Raw genomic sequence first — 16,528 nt, 5'->3', positions numbered from 1 at the left:
TAAAAAGGACCCGGGGATCAAGCTGCCCGGGTTTATGAGGTGTTGAGGGAGTATTTCTGGTATGGAATCAAATGTTTGTTTCTGGAGTTCCTTTGGAAGCAATGGCAGTTAATCTGAGGAGAGAATGAGTTTGTATTCCATCCCTCAGAAGGAGAGCCTGTGATTAAATGGGCGGTCTGTGTTTGCACCAGTAGAAATAGACCTGGGGGTTCAGTGTTCGAACTGTGTTTGTAAATTCCTCCTCACTGTCACCTGTCTGTCAGGCAGTGGAATTCAAACAGAAACTCAAGTTGCTGGAGATCTGCACTAAAAATGGAAAATTCTGAATCCATTCTGACAAAAGATTGTGAACCTGAATCATTATTCTTTTTTTTGTTTTGCTCTCCCCACAGCAGTTCCTTACCTGTTGAGCGATTCTGGTGATTCCAGTTTCTTTTTTATTACATTCACCCTGGAATGGTTTACATTTCCTGATTGCCTGTTATACTTGGGAATGTGTTCAGTGTATTTGTTGCTAACAAGGTTCACATGAATAATCTCTGTTTCTCAGGAATGATTGGCTTTATGTATGATAAGCATTTGATGGTTCTGGACCTGTGCTCAATGGTGTTCAGAGGGATGGTGGGGGTGGTGGAGGGATGTATGTTTAAGTAAACCTACTGAATGCTGAAAAGCCTGGATACAGTGGACACGGAGAGGATGCTTCCATTAGACAGAGAGTCTGTTATCTGACAGCACAGTCTCAGAATAATGATGCTTCCCTTTAAAACTGAGATAAGAAAAAATTCTTCAGCCAAAATGTGGCTGATCTGTGGAAGCTGTTGCCATAGAGTGTGGTTGTGGCTGTCATCTGCGTATATTTATGGCAGAGATTAATATATTCATGATGGCTAAGTAGCTTCAGGGTTACAGGAGGAAGGCGAGAATATGGTGTTGGAATAAATCTCAGCCATGGTTGAGTGGTGGGGCAGACTCGATGGATGGAATCACCTAATTCTGTTCCTGTGTCTTATGTCTTACCATGACTGAACGATGACTCCTTCCTATCCCATATCAGGTTTTGTGACGTGTCAGGGGCAATTACAGATTTGTTCACTGAGATCATTATATTTGTCTTCAATGTTTAGATTTCAGTGAGCAGAAATATTTTGTTCTCCTTTTTATTGTTAATGTGCTTCATTATCTTTCATGTTAAAGTTAGACCTGTAGTGAGAGATTCATTGGAAGAAAAGCCCACAACTGGAACAGAACCATGACTGAAGATGAGGGAACAGCAGCAAGTGAACCAGCCCGAGGATTGAGAGCACCAACTGGAGAGAACCCTTCTGACTCAGGGTTTCCATTGATTCAGTCCGGAGAAAGTTTGGTCAGTCTCATCTACTCAAACACTGGTCCTTTAATCATTACATATCTGCACAAATTAAGGTAGAGAATAGTTGTGGTGAGAACGAACGTGCCCAGAAATACCAGTTATGCACTGTCAGACCCAGTTGCAATCACTCCAGGTCTGGTAATGTACTGTCAGTATCCCAGCTCTTTAAACTCATACACATTCCCTCAGTGTCTCCTCATTTGAAGAACTTGCATCTTCTGAAGTAGCTTTTGGTCAGTTCTGAGTGTGGAGAGGGAAAGGGGGGTGTTTATATTTACTATCTTGCAAAAAGAAATAATTGTTTGAAATTACTTGCTGCAAACTCACTACCCATACCCTGTACATTCTTAACCAGATTATTAACATAGATGACAAGTAGCAATGGGTGTAACCCTGGGGAACTCCACGAGGCACGGGCCTTCACTCCAATAAACAGCCTCCCATCATCACGAGCTGCTTCCTACCATCTAGCTGTTCCCAGACTCTGGGCTCTGTGACAAACACAATGTTAGCAGCAAGATTAGACAGAAATTAATATAAAGAGAGATTTGTTGCTTTCTGAAAGCTGTCTGATGCAATGGACCAGATCCCCCCCTTGTTTGCAATTTAATCTGCCCTAGGACCCATCCTCCTGGGTCACACTGTGTCCTATAACCCACATCCCCAACCTCCCTCCACCCCGCCAGTAGCCCCACAACTTTCCCACCATTTACCCCACACCCGTACACGTAAACAGATCCATGTCACCGACATCAACTCTCACAGCTTGGGGAACCACAACAAACTGATCATACATTCCCGGCCCAGACTGTCCAGCCGTCTGGCTCAGTCCCGGTCATTTCCCACTGCAACCGACCTTTGATTTACAGAAACCCGAGAGCAGCCCATTCCTCATCGCTGCCCAACCAGGAGGTCCGCCGGCAACAGCTGGGGTCTGCAGTGTGCTGTGGTTTGCAGGAGGTCAGAGTGGCCAGAGGTCAAAGGGACAACGTAGAGGATCTGGCTGTTCGGTTCTTGCACTGTGACACCCCCGAACTCTGCATTAAATCCATCCAACCAAATCTGGACCAACTTTAATGACCAACAAATATAATTCCTCTCAGCAATCAGCTAACTGAATGATTCACTCACTTTCAGATGAAGGGGTACCTACACTGTCGGGGTGTTTAGATTGCCAGGAGATAAGGTCCGCAGGGACGAGATGTCTTCTGTTAACTGATATGAGCCTGTCTTTACCCTGCTGGCAATTCCGGTTTATATTAGTAAAACTGTTGTTTCTGAAAATACTAAACAACGAGACACTTCACTGACTGAACCACCCAGACCAGATCACCCTGGAAAGTCCTCCTCAGAAACATTGGGGTCTTGTGATCCAACTAGAGAGAAGCACCACACCTCCCACTCTACGGACAACATGGCAGAGCAGGGTATCTTGTAAGGGACTTTAAATCACACAACATTGGATTCATTGATGAAACCAATTAAGTTTCTTTCGTTCACCCCCCGAAATCATTAAAAACCTCCATTAAACAGCTTTTCAAACCAAACTCTCACCCACATGTGACATCATTCTGGTGCCCCCACATAAAACCATGAAACATAGGAGCAAAATTAGGCCATTTGGCCCATTGCTCCTGCTCTGCCATTTAATCATACCTGTTCCAATTTTCTTCATTCCCAGTCTCCTTCCTTCTCCCCATAAACCATCATCAATTAAGAACCTAGGAACCTCTGCCTTTGATATCCGTAAATACCTGGCCTTCACAGCTGCCCATGGCAAAGGATTCCACAGATTCCGCACTCTCTGGCTAAAAAAATTTCCCCTCATCTCCTTTCTAAAAGAATGCCCGTCTATCCCCGTTAATCTGAGACTGCATCCTCTCATCCTAGACTCTCCCAATACAGGAAACATCCTCTCCACATTCACTCGATCAAGACCATTCACCATTTGATAGAATTCAATGAAATCATCCTTCATTCCTCTGAATACAGATCCAGAGCCATCAAATGCTCTTCATATGACAGGCCATTCAATTCTGCACTCATTTTCATAAACCTCCTTTGAAATCTCTCCAGTGTCAGCACATCCTTTCTGAGATAAGGGGCCCAAAACTGCTGAGAATAATCCAAGAGCTTTATAAAGTTTCAACATTACATCCTCACTTTCATATTTTAGTCTTCTTGAACTGAATGCGAATATTATATTTGCCTTCCTCACCACAGACTCAACCCACAAATTAACCTTTAGGGAATCCTGCACAAGGACTCCCAAGTCCATTTGCACCTCAGATATTTTTTTGTACCTTCTCTCCATTTAGAGAATAGTCAACCTTTTCATTTCTTCTCGCAAAGTGTATAATCATGCACCTCCCAACACAATATTCTATCTGCCATTTTGTTGCCCATTTTCCTGATCCTTCTGTAGCCTCCCTACTTCTCCAAAACGACCTGCCCTTCCACCTATCTTTAAATCCCCTGCAAACTTTGCAACAAAGCAATAAATTCCATCATCCAAATCATTGGCATATAACATGAAAAGAATCATTCCCAACATAGATCCTTGTGGAACTCCACTAGAAACCGGTAGCCAGCCAGAAAAAGGCTGTCTATATGTCCACTCATTTCCTCCTGCCGATCAGCCACTACATTTTCCCTGTAATAACATAGGCTCAGAGCTCGTTAAGGAGCCTCATGTGTGGCACCTTGTCGAAGGCCTGAAAATCCAAGTACACAACATCAGCCAATTCTCCCTTCTCTACCCTGCTTATTATTTCTTCAAAGCTTTCCAACAAATTTATCAGGAAACAATGCTGACTCCAGCCTATTTTACCTTGTGCCTTCAAGTACCCCGAACTCACATCCTTAACAATCGACTCCAACATCTTCCCAACCACTGTCAGACTGAGTGGCCTATAGTTTCCTTTCTTCTGCCTCTCTCCCTTCTTGAAGAGTGGAGTGACATTTGCAACTTTCCAGCATTCCAGCACCATTCCTGAATTTAGTGATTCTTGAAGGATTATTACTAATGTCTCCACAATCTTTCCGGCCACCTCTTTCAGAACAGTTGGTGCAAACCATCTGCTCCAAGTTACTTATCTGCCATCAGATCTTCAGTTTCCAAAGAACCTTCTCTCTTGTTGTGGTCCTTTCTGTACAGGTCTCACCTTCCCTGGAAGAGAGTCATGGAACCAAAAATCTTATCCCCTCCCCTTCCCTCCCCCCACCACAAGCCTGATGTCATGCATGGGTTTGCTATACCGGGGTCTGACGTCATCAGTGCGGTTACTTAAGTCTGCCGGTTTGTTTCTCGTGGTTGTGCTGTTTAATCTTTTTTCCATTCAGACAAGGGAGTTAGATCCAGATCTGTCACGTCCTCTCATTGTGGGTGGGGATTTTTCTCATTGACTCCATTCCACTGTTACAACTTGCCGAAGTGCAGCCAATGTTTTGAGGTATATAACCCTATTAATGCAAGAAGGAAGCCTTTTCTGTTTTTTTGGGCTTCTCAAACATTTGTACACTTCAGTGAAATCTCCCTCTGGAAGTTCCGGAGGAGAAGCTCAGTCTTTCTAATATTTCCACACAATTAAAGTGGGGTGTCGTTTATTATTGTCATGTACCGAGGTTCAATGAAAATCTTGTCTTGCATACCATCCTCTCAGATCAACACATTACAGCAGTAGAGTATGGTAAAACATTAACAGAGTCAGGAGTCCATCTTATAATGCTGAGGAATATTCAGTTTGCTTATATCAGCAGAATGGGAAATGCCCCTAGGTCTGGTGGTGCATTTTCTGTTTTTTTGTTTTCATTTATCTTTGACCTGGTGGGTGGTTGAGAATTGAGAATGTCTGGTCTGGAGTTCTGGGAATCTTTAATTATGTTGCCTGAATTACTGAGGCAGCAGGAAATACAGAGTGATTCCATGGAGGGGAGGCTTGTTTCCATGATGTGTCCACAGTTCTCTGCTACTTCTTGAAGTCAAAAGAAGAGAGTAGCCGTACAAAGGTGTGAAGTATCTGGATGGGATACTTTTCATGGTGTAAACCTAAATTCGCCGGGCCAATAACACATCACAAACAGTTCTTTACTTTATCCTTTTCCCCAGTTCATCTGTTTGAACTCAGCCGGCACGAAGCTCGGAGCCAAGCATCAGAGAGACTGAACTCCACTCCCTTTGGCGGCTCATGACGAACCTCTGTCTAACATGCAGAAACGTTACAATTTATAGAACTAGCAAAACAGAGCAATTTAGTTCAACTGGTATTCCCACCGAGTCTGTTAGAGCAAAACTTAATTTCTTAGATAAGAGGGTTTTAATTACAAATGAATGCTCTGTCCAATCCTTATCAGTTATTCTCTTTTGTTAGACAAAGAAGGGAGCTTAGTTCAAACCGTGTCTCATGAGAACTCAACTCTACATAACGTTCCCAAGAGATATCTGTGAGTCGTTAATCTAAACAAGCTGCAAGCAGATTCCTCAGTGAAGGACAAAACAGAAATTTGCACACTCTCCAGAACAGAGTACATATAACTTTGCATTTAATTTTAACCTGTTATTTACAAGCGTCCAAGAATCATTTCTTACATCCCCCAATACCCTTAAAACTTCATCACCAGAGTATGGTAGCAGATGGTTGCCTCTCTGACTGGAAGCCTATGACTAGTGGTGTGCCACACGGATCAGAGCTGGATCTGTTGTTGTTTGTCATCTCTATCAGTAATTTGGATGATAGGCTGGTTAATAGGATGAGCAAATTTGTGGATGACACCAAGACTGGTGGTGTGTGGACAATGAGGAAGACTAGCTTGCAGTGAGACTGGCTTACAGTGAGATCTGGACCTGTGGAAAAATGGGTTGAGAAATGGAAAATAGAATTTAATGCAGACAAGTGCGAGGTGTTGTGCTTTGGTAGGGCATTCCAGGGTAGGTCTGACACAGTGACTGCTAGGGCACTGAGAAGTGTTGTAGAAGAAAGGGATCTGGGAATACAGGTCTATGTTTCACTGAAAGTGGTGTCACAGTTCGATAGGGATGAAAAGAAAGATTTTGGGACATTGGCCTTCATAAACCAAAGTACTGAGTACAGGAGATGGATGTTATGCTGACTTTGTACAAGACATTGGTGAGGTCTAATTTGTAGTATTGTGTGATGTTTTGGTCACCAATCTAGAAGACGATGTAAAAGAGGTTGAAAGAGTTCAGAAAAAATTCACAAGGATGTTGCCAAGTCTGGAGGACTTGGGTTATAAGGGGAGGTTGAACGGGTCAGGACTTTATTCCTTGTGATGCAGAAGATTGAGGAGAGGTTTGATGGAGGTGTATCAAAATTATGAGGGTTTTAGATGGGTAAATGCAAACTGGCTTTTTCCACTGAGATGGTGTGGGACTACAAACAGAGGCCATGAGTTAAGGGTGAAAGGTGAAATATTAAGGGGAACATGCAGAGAAACGTCTTCACACAGACGGTCATCCAGGTGTGGAATGAGCAGACAGCCCAACTGGTGCATGTGAGCTCAATTTCAACATTTAAGAGGTTTGTACAAGTATCTGGATGGTAGGGGTATGGATGTAGATAGTTTAAATAGTTCAACACAAACTAGATGGGCCAAAGTGCCTGTCTCTGTGTTGTACTTTTCTATGACTCTATGACAAGAACATGAAATAATACTAATGTTCATTTAATTCCTTTCAACAGCTGTGAAGACCAACCATTCACCTGGGCAGGAAATGTTTACATGGCCTTAAAACTGTGGCACTTTACATTGACAGTAGATAAAAGAAAATCCCAGCTGCACATCCACATAGGCTATTTACGTGAGAGTCCTTCAGTTACAGTGGGGCCAAGATCTCATGCAGCTCAGTGGGAAGAGGGAATAATACCAGTGGAGAGAGTCAGACTGAGCCAGGTCACAGGTTGGAGATGGCAGAAATGTCCCATTCTTAAAGAGACAGGAAGAGCATCAGAGAGTTTGATGGTCATTCCAGATACTAGCACTGTGCCCAGTTAGAAGATGATTTCTCTCTCCAACTTGGGTTGAACCTCAGAGTAAAAATGTGATGTCAGATCACACCTTGGCAACTAAAGTTATCTCATCTGAAATGTTGTCCTTCACCCATTGATGGATTTTATATTTTTTTTTCAGGTTAAAAACGACAAGGAATTTATCTATGTAATCTCGAACACAACACACCAGTTTTGCTGTCTCTGTCCACATATATAAGAGGTGGAGCAAGGGATTCATTCAACCATCCTTCCTGCTCAGACTGTGGGGAGGGATTCACTCGATCATCTGACCGACTGGCAGGCCTGTCAGTTTACACAGGGGAGAGGCTGTTCACCTTTTCAGACTGTGGGGATTCAAGGTCATCTCATGAAGGTACATCAGCAAGTTCACACTGGGACAAGGCCATTCACCTGTTCTGTGGGTGAGAAGGGATTCAGTCGGTCTTCCCACCTGTGGACACACCAGTCAGTTCACACTGGGCAGAGGCTGGTCATCTGCTGAATTTGTGGGGAAGGATTCACTCGGTCATCTGACCTAATGGCTCACCAGCGAGTTCACACCAGGGAGCGGCCATTCACCTGCTTGGACTGTGGGAAGGGATACACTTGCTCTTCTAAACTGAAGTTACATCAGCGAGTTCACACTGGAGAGAGGCCATTTACCTGCTCAGACTGTGGGAAGGGATTCACTTGCTCAGCTAATCTGAAGTTACATCAGAGAGTTCACACTGGAGAGAGGCCGTTCACCTGCTCAGAATGTGGGAAGGGATTCACTCAGACATCCCAACTGAAGGAACATCAGCGAGTTCACACTGGAGAGAGGCCGTTCATCTGCTCAGACTGTGGGAAGGGATTCACTTGCTCATCTCATCTGAAGGTACATCAGCGTATTCACACTGGGGAGAGGCCGTACACCTGCTCAGACTGTGGGAAGGGATTCACTCAGTCATCCCAACTGAAGGAACATCAGCGAGTTCACACTGGAGAGAAGCCATTCATCTGCTCGGACTGTGGGAAGCGATTCAATTGCTCATCTAATCTACAGAGACACCAGCGAGTTCACACTGGAGAGAGGCCGTTCACCTGCTTAGACTGTGGGAAGGGATTCACTGAGTTAACTAGCCTACAAGCACACCAGTCAGTTCACACTGGAGAGAGGCCGTTCACCTGCTCAGTGTGTGGGAAGGGATTCACTCGGTTAACTCAGCTGAAAGAACATCAGAGCGCTCACACTGGAGAGAGACCATTCTCCTGCTCATTCTGTGGGAAGGGCTTCACTCGGTCATCTGACATAATGGCACACCAGCGAGTTCACACCGGGGAGCGACCGTTCATCTGCTCGGACTGTGGGAAGGGATTCACTTGCTTATCTAATCTGAAAGTACATCAGAGAGTTCACACTGGGGAGAGGCCGTTCACCTGCTCAGTCTGTGGGAAAGGATTCACTCAGGCATCAAACCTGCAAGAACACCAGCGAATTCACACTGGGGAGCAGCCGTTCATCTGCTCGGACTGTGGGAAGGGATTCACTTGCTCATCCCAACTGAAGGTACATCAGAGAGTTCACACTGGGGAGAGGCCATTCACCTGCTCAGACTGTGGGAAGAGATTCACTTGCTCATCCCAACTGAAGGTACATCAGAGAATTCACACTGGGGAGAGGCCGTTCACCTGCTCAGACTGTGGGAAGGGATTCACTCAGTCATCCGAACTGAAGGTACATCAGCGAGTTCACACCGGACAGAGGCCGTTCACCTGCTCAGTCTGTGGGAAGGGATTCACTTTGTCATCGTACCTACTGAGACACCAGTCAGTTCACACCAGGGAGTGGCCATTCATCTGTTCAGTCTGCGGGAAAGGATTCACTGAATCATCCTCCCTACAGAGACACCAGTCAGTTCACACTGGGGAGACGCTGTTCACCTGCTCAGACTTTGGGAAGAGATTCTCTCAGCCATATCAACCAAATATGCATCATTGAGTTCATCGAGCTGGGATGAGGCTGTTCACCTGCTCTGAATGTGGGAAGCAATTCACTCAGCCATCTAAACTTATGTAACTCTCGCTGAGGCTAGCAGCTTAATAGAGGGGGTGATAGCAACCCCCCACCCCCCAGCCCAATCTTATCTAATTCTACGTTAGTCTGTTTTTTAAGCTTGGCTGAATAAGAAATCATCTGACCACGTAAAAATGCTTTAAATGTATCCCATATAATTAATTTGGACATACCCCCTATATCATTAAAATGAAAGAATTATTTTATCTGGGTTTCAATAAAACCGACAAAGTCAGAGTTTTGCAAAAATGTCTGAGACATGTACCATGTTGGGTGGGCAAGAATGACATAATGAAATTCAAAACACAAACTCAAATGTGCATGATCAGATATAGCAATGGCGTCATATTCACAATTTTTATCACTAGGTAAGAAGCAGGGACCGATTATAATATAATCAACCCCCAAATATTTTTTTATAAACATGTGAAAAGAAAGAATATTCTCTGTTATCAGGGTGCAGATATCTCCATAATTCAATCAATCCAAGATCGATCAAAAAGGAGTTAATAAGTGACGCAGAGTGATTTGGAAGTCGCTGATTGGTTGAGCTCTTTTCAATCATAGGATTTAAACAACAGTTAAAATCCCCACCCATTATCACATATATTCATTTGAATCAGGCAGTAAAGCAAATACCTTTTTTTAAAAGAAGAAGGATCATCTAAGTCAGGACCATACAGATTGACAAAAACAACTTTTCTGTTACAGATCACTCCTTTAACAATTAAAAATCTACCCTTCGAATCTGACTCAGTATCCTCGTGAATAAATATATTAGATTTAATAAAGATGGACAGGCCTTTAGTTTTACTCTGCGAAGTAGAGTGGAACTGCAAACCTCTCCACCATCCAAAAAAATATATTTTGATCTCCCACCCTGATATGTGTCTCTTGAGCAAAAATTATATCAGTTTGGAATCGGTTAATAGTTTTGTCTTTTTCTCGTTTAATAGGATGATTCCAAGCACATACATTCCAACTTATTACATTAATCCATTTAAATACCATATTATAATTTTATTCTACTTTATACCTGCACAGAGCACATACCAATATGGGATGATCAAAAATGGTGGTGATGAAGAATACAACCACATAGAAAACACCCATGATCCAGAACCACCCAAGAGGAAAAAACTCCTAATTCTAACCCCACCCACCTCCCTGAAAGCCCAAAAAAAAAAGGCAAGCAACCTAGGATAGCATACGAAGCCAGGGACTGCTCTGTCTGTACAGACTCTTGATGCCCAAATTACTGAAGACGAAATTCATAAAGCTACTTTTCCAATGCAATCTGGTAAGGCCCATGGACTTGATGGCTGTCCTGTAGAATGTTATAAAAAAAATTGGAAAATTGCTTTTTCTGGATATATGTTAGAAATGTTTAAGGATTCTTTTGTGAAAGGTGATTTACCCTCTACTTTCTGTGAGGCTTCTATTTCTTTAATTCTTAAAAAGGATAAAGATCCTACTAACTGTGCCTCATATAGACCTATTTCATTATTGAATGTAAATGCTAAGATTCTGTCAAAGATACTGGCCAATCGGTTAGATAATATTTTAAGTAAAATTACTTTAAAGATCAAACAGGCTTTATAAAGGGTCGTTATTCCTTTTCAAATGTTCGGAGACTACTTAACATTATATATTTGTCCTCTTTTAAAACTCCACAATGTGTCGTTTCTTTGGAAGCTGAAAAAGCATTCGATTGAGTCGAAATATTTATTTAATGTTTCAGAGAAATTTGGCTTCGGTGTTAATTTTAATAATTGGTTTGGAATGATATATAAAGCTCCTATTGCTACTGTGGTCAATAACAACTGTAGGTTTCCTTTTTTTCAGATTTCATGGGCGACAAGACAAGGTTGTCCATCAAGTCCTTTGTTATTTAATTTAGTGTTAGAACCCCTTGGTATTGCTCTTCGTGAAGCTAAAAATATTCATAGGATTTTTGTGAATGGACCATTCATAATTTTTCTCTTTACGCTGACTAGTTATTGGTTTATATATCTAATCCCAAAGAATCTATTCCTGCTTTGCTAAAATTATTCAATGAATTTGGAGATTTTTCAGGATATAAAATAAATTTGAGTAAAAGTGAATTGTTTCCTTCAAATGAACCTGCCTCTATATATGATAATACTCCTTTCAAAGTCACAGATTCTTTTAGATATTTAGGTGTTATAATCACTAAAAAATATAAGGATCTTTATAAAGCCAATTTCGTTCCTTTGGTAGACTCTATGAAGTATTTATTTAGTAGATGGAGTCCACTTACATTTTCACTTGTCGGTCATATTCCTATAGTTAAAATGATGATTTTACCAATTCTTTAATATTTATTTCAGAATATCCCTGCTTTTTACTAAGACATTTTTTGATCAGATTGATTCTATTATTTTATCTTTTATTTGGAATAATAAAAGACCAAGAATTAGTAAATGTCACTTACAAAAGTTGAAAAGGGATGGAAGTCTCGCTTTGCTGAATTTAAGAATGTATTACTGGGCTGTTAATGTGCGATATATGTCCTTTTGGTTATATTGGGTTGATAAGAACGATCGGCCAATTTGGGTAGACCTGGAATTGAAAGCTGTGAAACAGTTTTACTTAACCTCGTTATTGGGAGTTGCTTTACCTATACAATTAGCTAAAGTTGCTAATTTAAACCTATACTCTGTGATTAAGCATTCTTTACAAATTTGGCTCCGGTTCCACAATTTTTTTTTAATTTTAATCTTAAAAAAATTAAACTTTGTGGTTTAATTTATCAAAATTACCTTTTTGAGCCTTCTTTGAGTAATCCATTTTTTTTTACTTTTTGATGCATAAAGGTATTAATTCTTTTTTGGATTTATTTAAAGAAGATAGATTGATGTCTTTTGAACAATTAGTTGATAAATATTATCTTTCATACTCACACTTTTTACAATACCTTCAAGTTAGACATTTCTTACAAAAATATTTAAGTAATTTTCCTTGTGTATTGGAGGTTGACATGTTAGATACTATTAAGAGTATGAACCCTTCGATGAAGGGTTCTATTGGAAGAATTTATATTTTTTTTATTACAATGGGATAGGTGTTCTTTATTTAAGATTGAACAAGATTGGGAGAAGGAACTCAATTTATCTTTTATGACGGAGGATTGGACACGGATTCTGAAGCTGAACTCTTCTTCGATATGTGCTAGTCATTTAAAATTGTATATCGTTACCATCTGATGAAGGAGAGACTGTCTAAAATATTTCCTAATGTTGATAGTTATTGTGATGGATGTAAAACTGAGACAGCCATGCTGACACACGTGTTTTGCTCTTGTTCTATCCAGGAACAGTTCTGGAAGTCAGTTTTTTTTTGACAATTTCTAAAGCACTTAAAATTAATTTACAACTTAACAAATTAACTGTGCTTTTTGGAATAATTCCTCAAAATATCTGGTATCTCTATATCTGACGAACATGTTATTGCATTTGTTACATTGATAGCTCGGAGGGCCATTTTGTTGAAGTGGAAGGATACATCAGCTCCCACTTTGTCACAATGGTTCTCTCAAGTGATGCTATGTCTTAGTTTGGAGAAAATTAGAAGTTGAACCTTTGAACCTTTATTTGATTTTGAGAAAAGATGGGATTCATTTGCTTGTTAATATCATTTGAGTTAATTGGTAGATTTCCTCCACGATCTAATTGTAAATTTTGGTATGTATTTTTTTTTTCTTGCTGGCAGATTGCTGTTTATTTTTTAGAAGCTTTTTGTATGACGCATGGCTCCGGGTTGTACACCTAATGGGGTTTCCCCCCACTTTTTCCTGCTGAGTAGGGTTTCTATTTATTATCAACAAAATTTTTCAATCTAGAAAATAATGTTTTTTTTTCCTTGAGACATTGTAAGTGTTGCTTACTTTGATGTACTCATGTTATTTTTGAATAATATAATAATAATATAAAGATTTGAAAAGAAAGAAAGAAACTGCCGAGATACAGTCGGCTATGGACCAGGTGCTGATAAATGGGACCAGTGTAGAATTGATGAAGTTCCTGTCTCTTCTTCCATTAATGTTGCCTCCTTATGGCAAAACTAACCCTCTCACTGTGTCAGAATCAGTGATTAAATCCGGCCCCAAACACTGTGCTTTTATCGCTGCACATTGTAACTTGAACCATCTCACTGAGGGTCTGATGGAGACACAACCTCTGCCCTCTGCACATGTGGTCACATCTCCCCTGCTTCTGACATTTCAAATACACTCAGAATGGTTTTCTGATTCAGTCTGAAGGTTATGGTACATTCAGCTCATTGTCAGACCTGACAAACCATGTCTTCGCACAGCTGGTTCCACCTGTTGGTGTGTCCTCTTTCCTCCACCTCCAGGGAAGCTGCATCTCCACACAAACTCCTCACTTGAGATGATTGTCTGTACCCGTGACACAGGAAATCACATCACTGTCACTCTCCTGATACCATCCGGGAAGCGGTACCGCAACATTAAAGCCAGAACCAACAGGCTCCGGGACAGCTTCTTCCACCAGGCCGTCAGACTGATGAACTCACGCTGATCTGAGTGTACTCTATATTACATTGTCTGTTTTATTGATTATAAACTGTTATAAATTACTATGATTGCACGTTGCACATTTAGATGGAGACGTAAAGATTTTTACTCCTGATGGATGTAAGAAATAAAGTCAATTCAATTGAGTTCCTGATTCCGTGTCTGAGCTGCTCGCCTCCGGGTGTCCTCCGTCAACAAGCTTCTTCCTCAGTCACCATCTGTCAGATTATAAAAAAACAATTAAAACGATCTATCAGACAGCTCCTGTACCCCTCCACCCCTGAACAGGTTCCCCTGTTACAACTCTCTGCTCAGCCCCTTCCCTATTCCCTTTCCCTTTCAGACTCCCGATGTGCCAGCAGATCCGAATTCACCGTGTGGACATTTCTACCCCACAGGAGGCTGTACAAACCCGTGTCCTTCTCTGATGCACAGCTCAGTGACCCCAATCCCTGTCTGCACTCGCAGCCCATGACGGTGACAGCTGTCCTAGACTCTGTAACTCACAATCTTGTAACACAGAATCTTGTTCACAGCAAGTTTAGACAGTCATTAATATGAAGAGAGAATTGTTGTTTCCTGAAAGGACAGGCGAGCGAAGCTGTCTGATCCAATTCACCAGATGGTCCGGTGTTTACAAGTTAATTTGTCCCGGGACCCACACCCACACCCACTCATAACCCCGACCCACACAGACAGACAGACTGTCCCTTCGCCCCAAACCCCCTGCAGAACCACAAGGAATTGATCCACGGCCCGGGCTCGGTCGCAAAGTGAAAACCGGGGCTGAGGAGAGCCCGGAGACAAACACCCCGCTGCCCACTCCACCAACAACACGGCACAGCCGGACACATCTCACAACACCGGATCCGGTCCCGATGAAACCCGAATTTAATTTTGTTGTTCCAGATCGGACCCAACAAAAGGTGTTTTAAAACTGAAGCGCTCCCCCTCACGTGACGTCACACAGCAGCCCCCACGCGCCTGACGTCACCCATGGTCTCCCCGTATCTGCATCTGCTGTCTCGAGCGCGGTGCCTTACGTCACACACGCGCTGCTGTGCTCGAGCTTTTTCGGTTTAACGGCTGAGCTACTGAGCACGAGCCACGACCCCCCTCCCGATCAGTCGACAGAGGAATTGAATTGATTGCAGAGATGCTCTATTCCCATTGGTCTGAAACGATGTCAATCACTGGTTACAACCAATAGTGGAGGCGGACCAGCCGAGAGGGCGTTACCCCGTTAAAGCGGAATAAAATCTTAAAGTAAATGTTCCGCTTTCTGATTTATTTCCATTTCCCTCCGAGGGAAGTTGGGGCGTTTGTGAAGCGTCTCCTTCGGCCGGAGTCTGATGTATCGCTGAGAGGTAGGAGGAGACCGCTCGGCCCGTCGGTTTGATGCCGGTTCCCCGGGGAGGGAGAGGGGGATTTTATTGAAAGGATGAAGACGGTGAGAGAGGGGGCGGACAGGATGTTTGTCCCGGTGGGGACAGGAGGGGCTCATCTGTGGAAATGTCTGAGCCCACGGTGGTGGCGAGCAGAGGGATTCACCACATTGGGGGGCAAACACCGGCAGACTGTTGCCCTGCAAGCGGGGCCAATGGTCCGGGCAAAGTGGGGATGGGAGCGGTGTTGGGGGCTCCGGGTCTTATTGAATGACAGGACTGTTTGGAGGGGCCGAGTGGCCTTCTCCAGTTCCTGGTCTCTGTGTGTTTAAATACAAGGAATAACCAGACCCTTCCCGGGCCTGCAAGATGTCCCAGTCGGTGTTGTAGGGACTAATGCTTTGAACCCAGTTGTTCCCAAGCTGTGTCAACGATTTGGCTGAGAGACCAAATCCAACATTTCCAAATCTGTTACTGACACAAAATGTATGTTCATAGAAACATAGAAAACCTACAACACAATTCAGACCCTTCAGCCCACAAAGCTGTGCCGAACATGTCCTTACCTTAAAATTACCTAGGGTTACCCATAGCCCTCTATCTCTATAAGCTCCATGTACCTATCCGAAAGTCTCTTAAAAGACCCTTTCGTATCCGCCTCCACCACCATTGCCGGCAGCCCATTCCACGCACTCACCACTCTCTGAGTAAAAAACTTACCCCTGACATCTCCTCTGTACCTACTCCCCAGCACCTTAAACCTGTGTCCTCTTGTGACAGCCATTTCAGCCCTGTGGAAAAAGCCTCTGACTATCCACACGATCATCTTGTACAGCTCTATCAGGTCACCTCTCAATCCTCCAGCTTGAACTCCATCTGTCACTTCTCAGCCAAGTTTTGCATCCTATCAATATCCCGCTGTAAGCTCTGACAGCCCTCCACACTATCCACAACACCCCCAACCTTTGTGTTATCAGTAAATTTACTAACCTACCACTTCCTCATCCAGGGCATTTATATAAAGAGTAGGGGTCCCGGAACAGATTCCTGAGTCACACCACTGGTGACCAACCTCCATGCAGAATATGACCCGTCTACAACCACTCTTTGCCTTCTGTGGGCAAGCCAGTTCTGGATCCACAAACCAAT

General features: G+C 42.8%; 1 protein-coding gene across 1 annotated transcript; it reads left to right on the top strand.

Moving 5' to 3' along the window:
- Positions 1–581: 581 nt before the first annotated feature.
- On the top strand, positions 582–15,010 carry LOC134342148 (zinc finger protein 229-like). The gene is made up of 2 exons (XM_063040121.1): positions 582–1,366; positions 7,520–15,010. The coding sequence occupies exon 2, from the start codon at positions 7,919–7,921 to the stop codon at positions 9,359–9,361; it is 1,443 nt and encodes a 480-aa protein (XP_062896191.1). The 5' UTR covers positions 582–1,366; positions 7,520–7,918; the 3' UTR covers positions 9,362–15,010.
- Positions 15,011–16,528: the final 1,518 nt, after the last annotated feature.

The sequence above is a fragment of the Mobula hypostoma genome, unplaced genomic scaffold (assembly GCF_963921235.1).
Source record: "Mobula hypostoma unplaced genomic scaffold, sMobHyp1.1 scaffold_204, whole genome shotgun sequence".
NCBI lineage: Eukaryota > Metazoa > Chordata > Chondrichthyes > Myliobatiformes > Myliobatidae > Mobula > Mobula hypostoma.
Note: the sequence above shows the minus strand (reverse complement) of the source record. Positions and strands in the feature narration are given on the sequence as shown.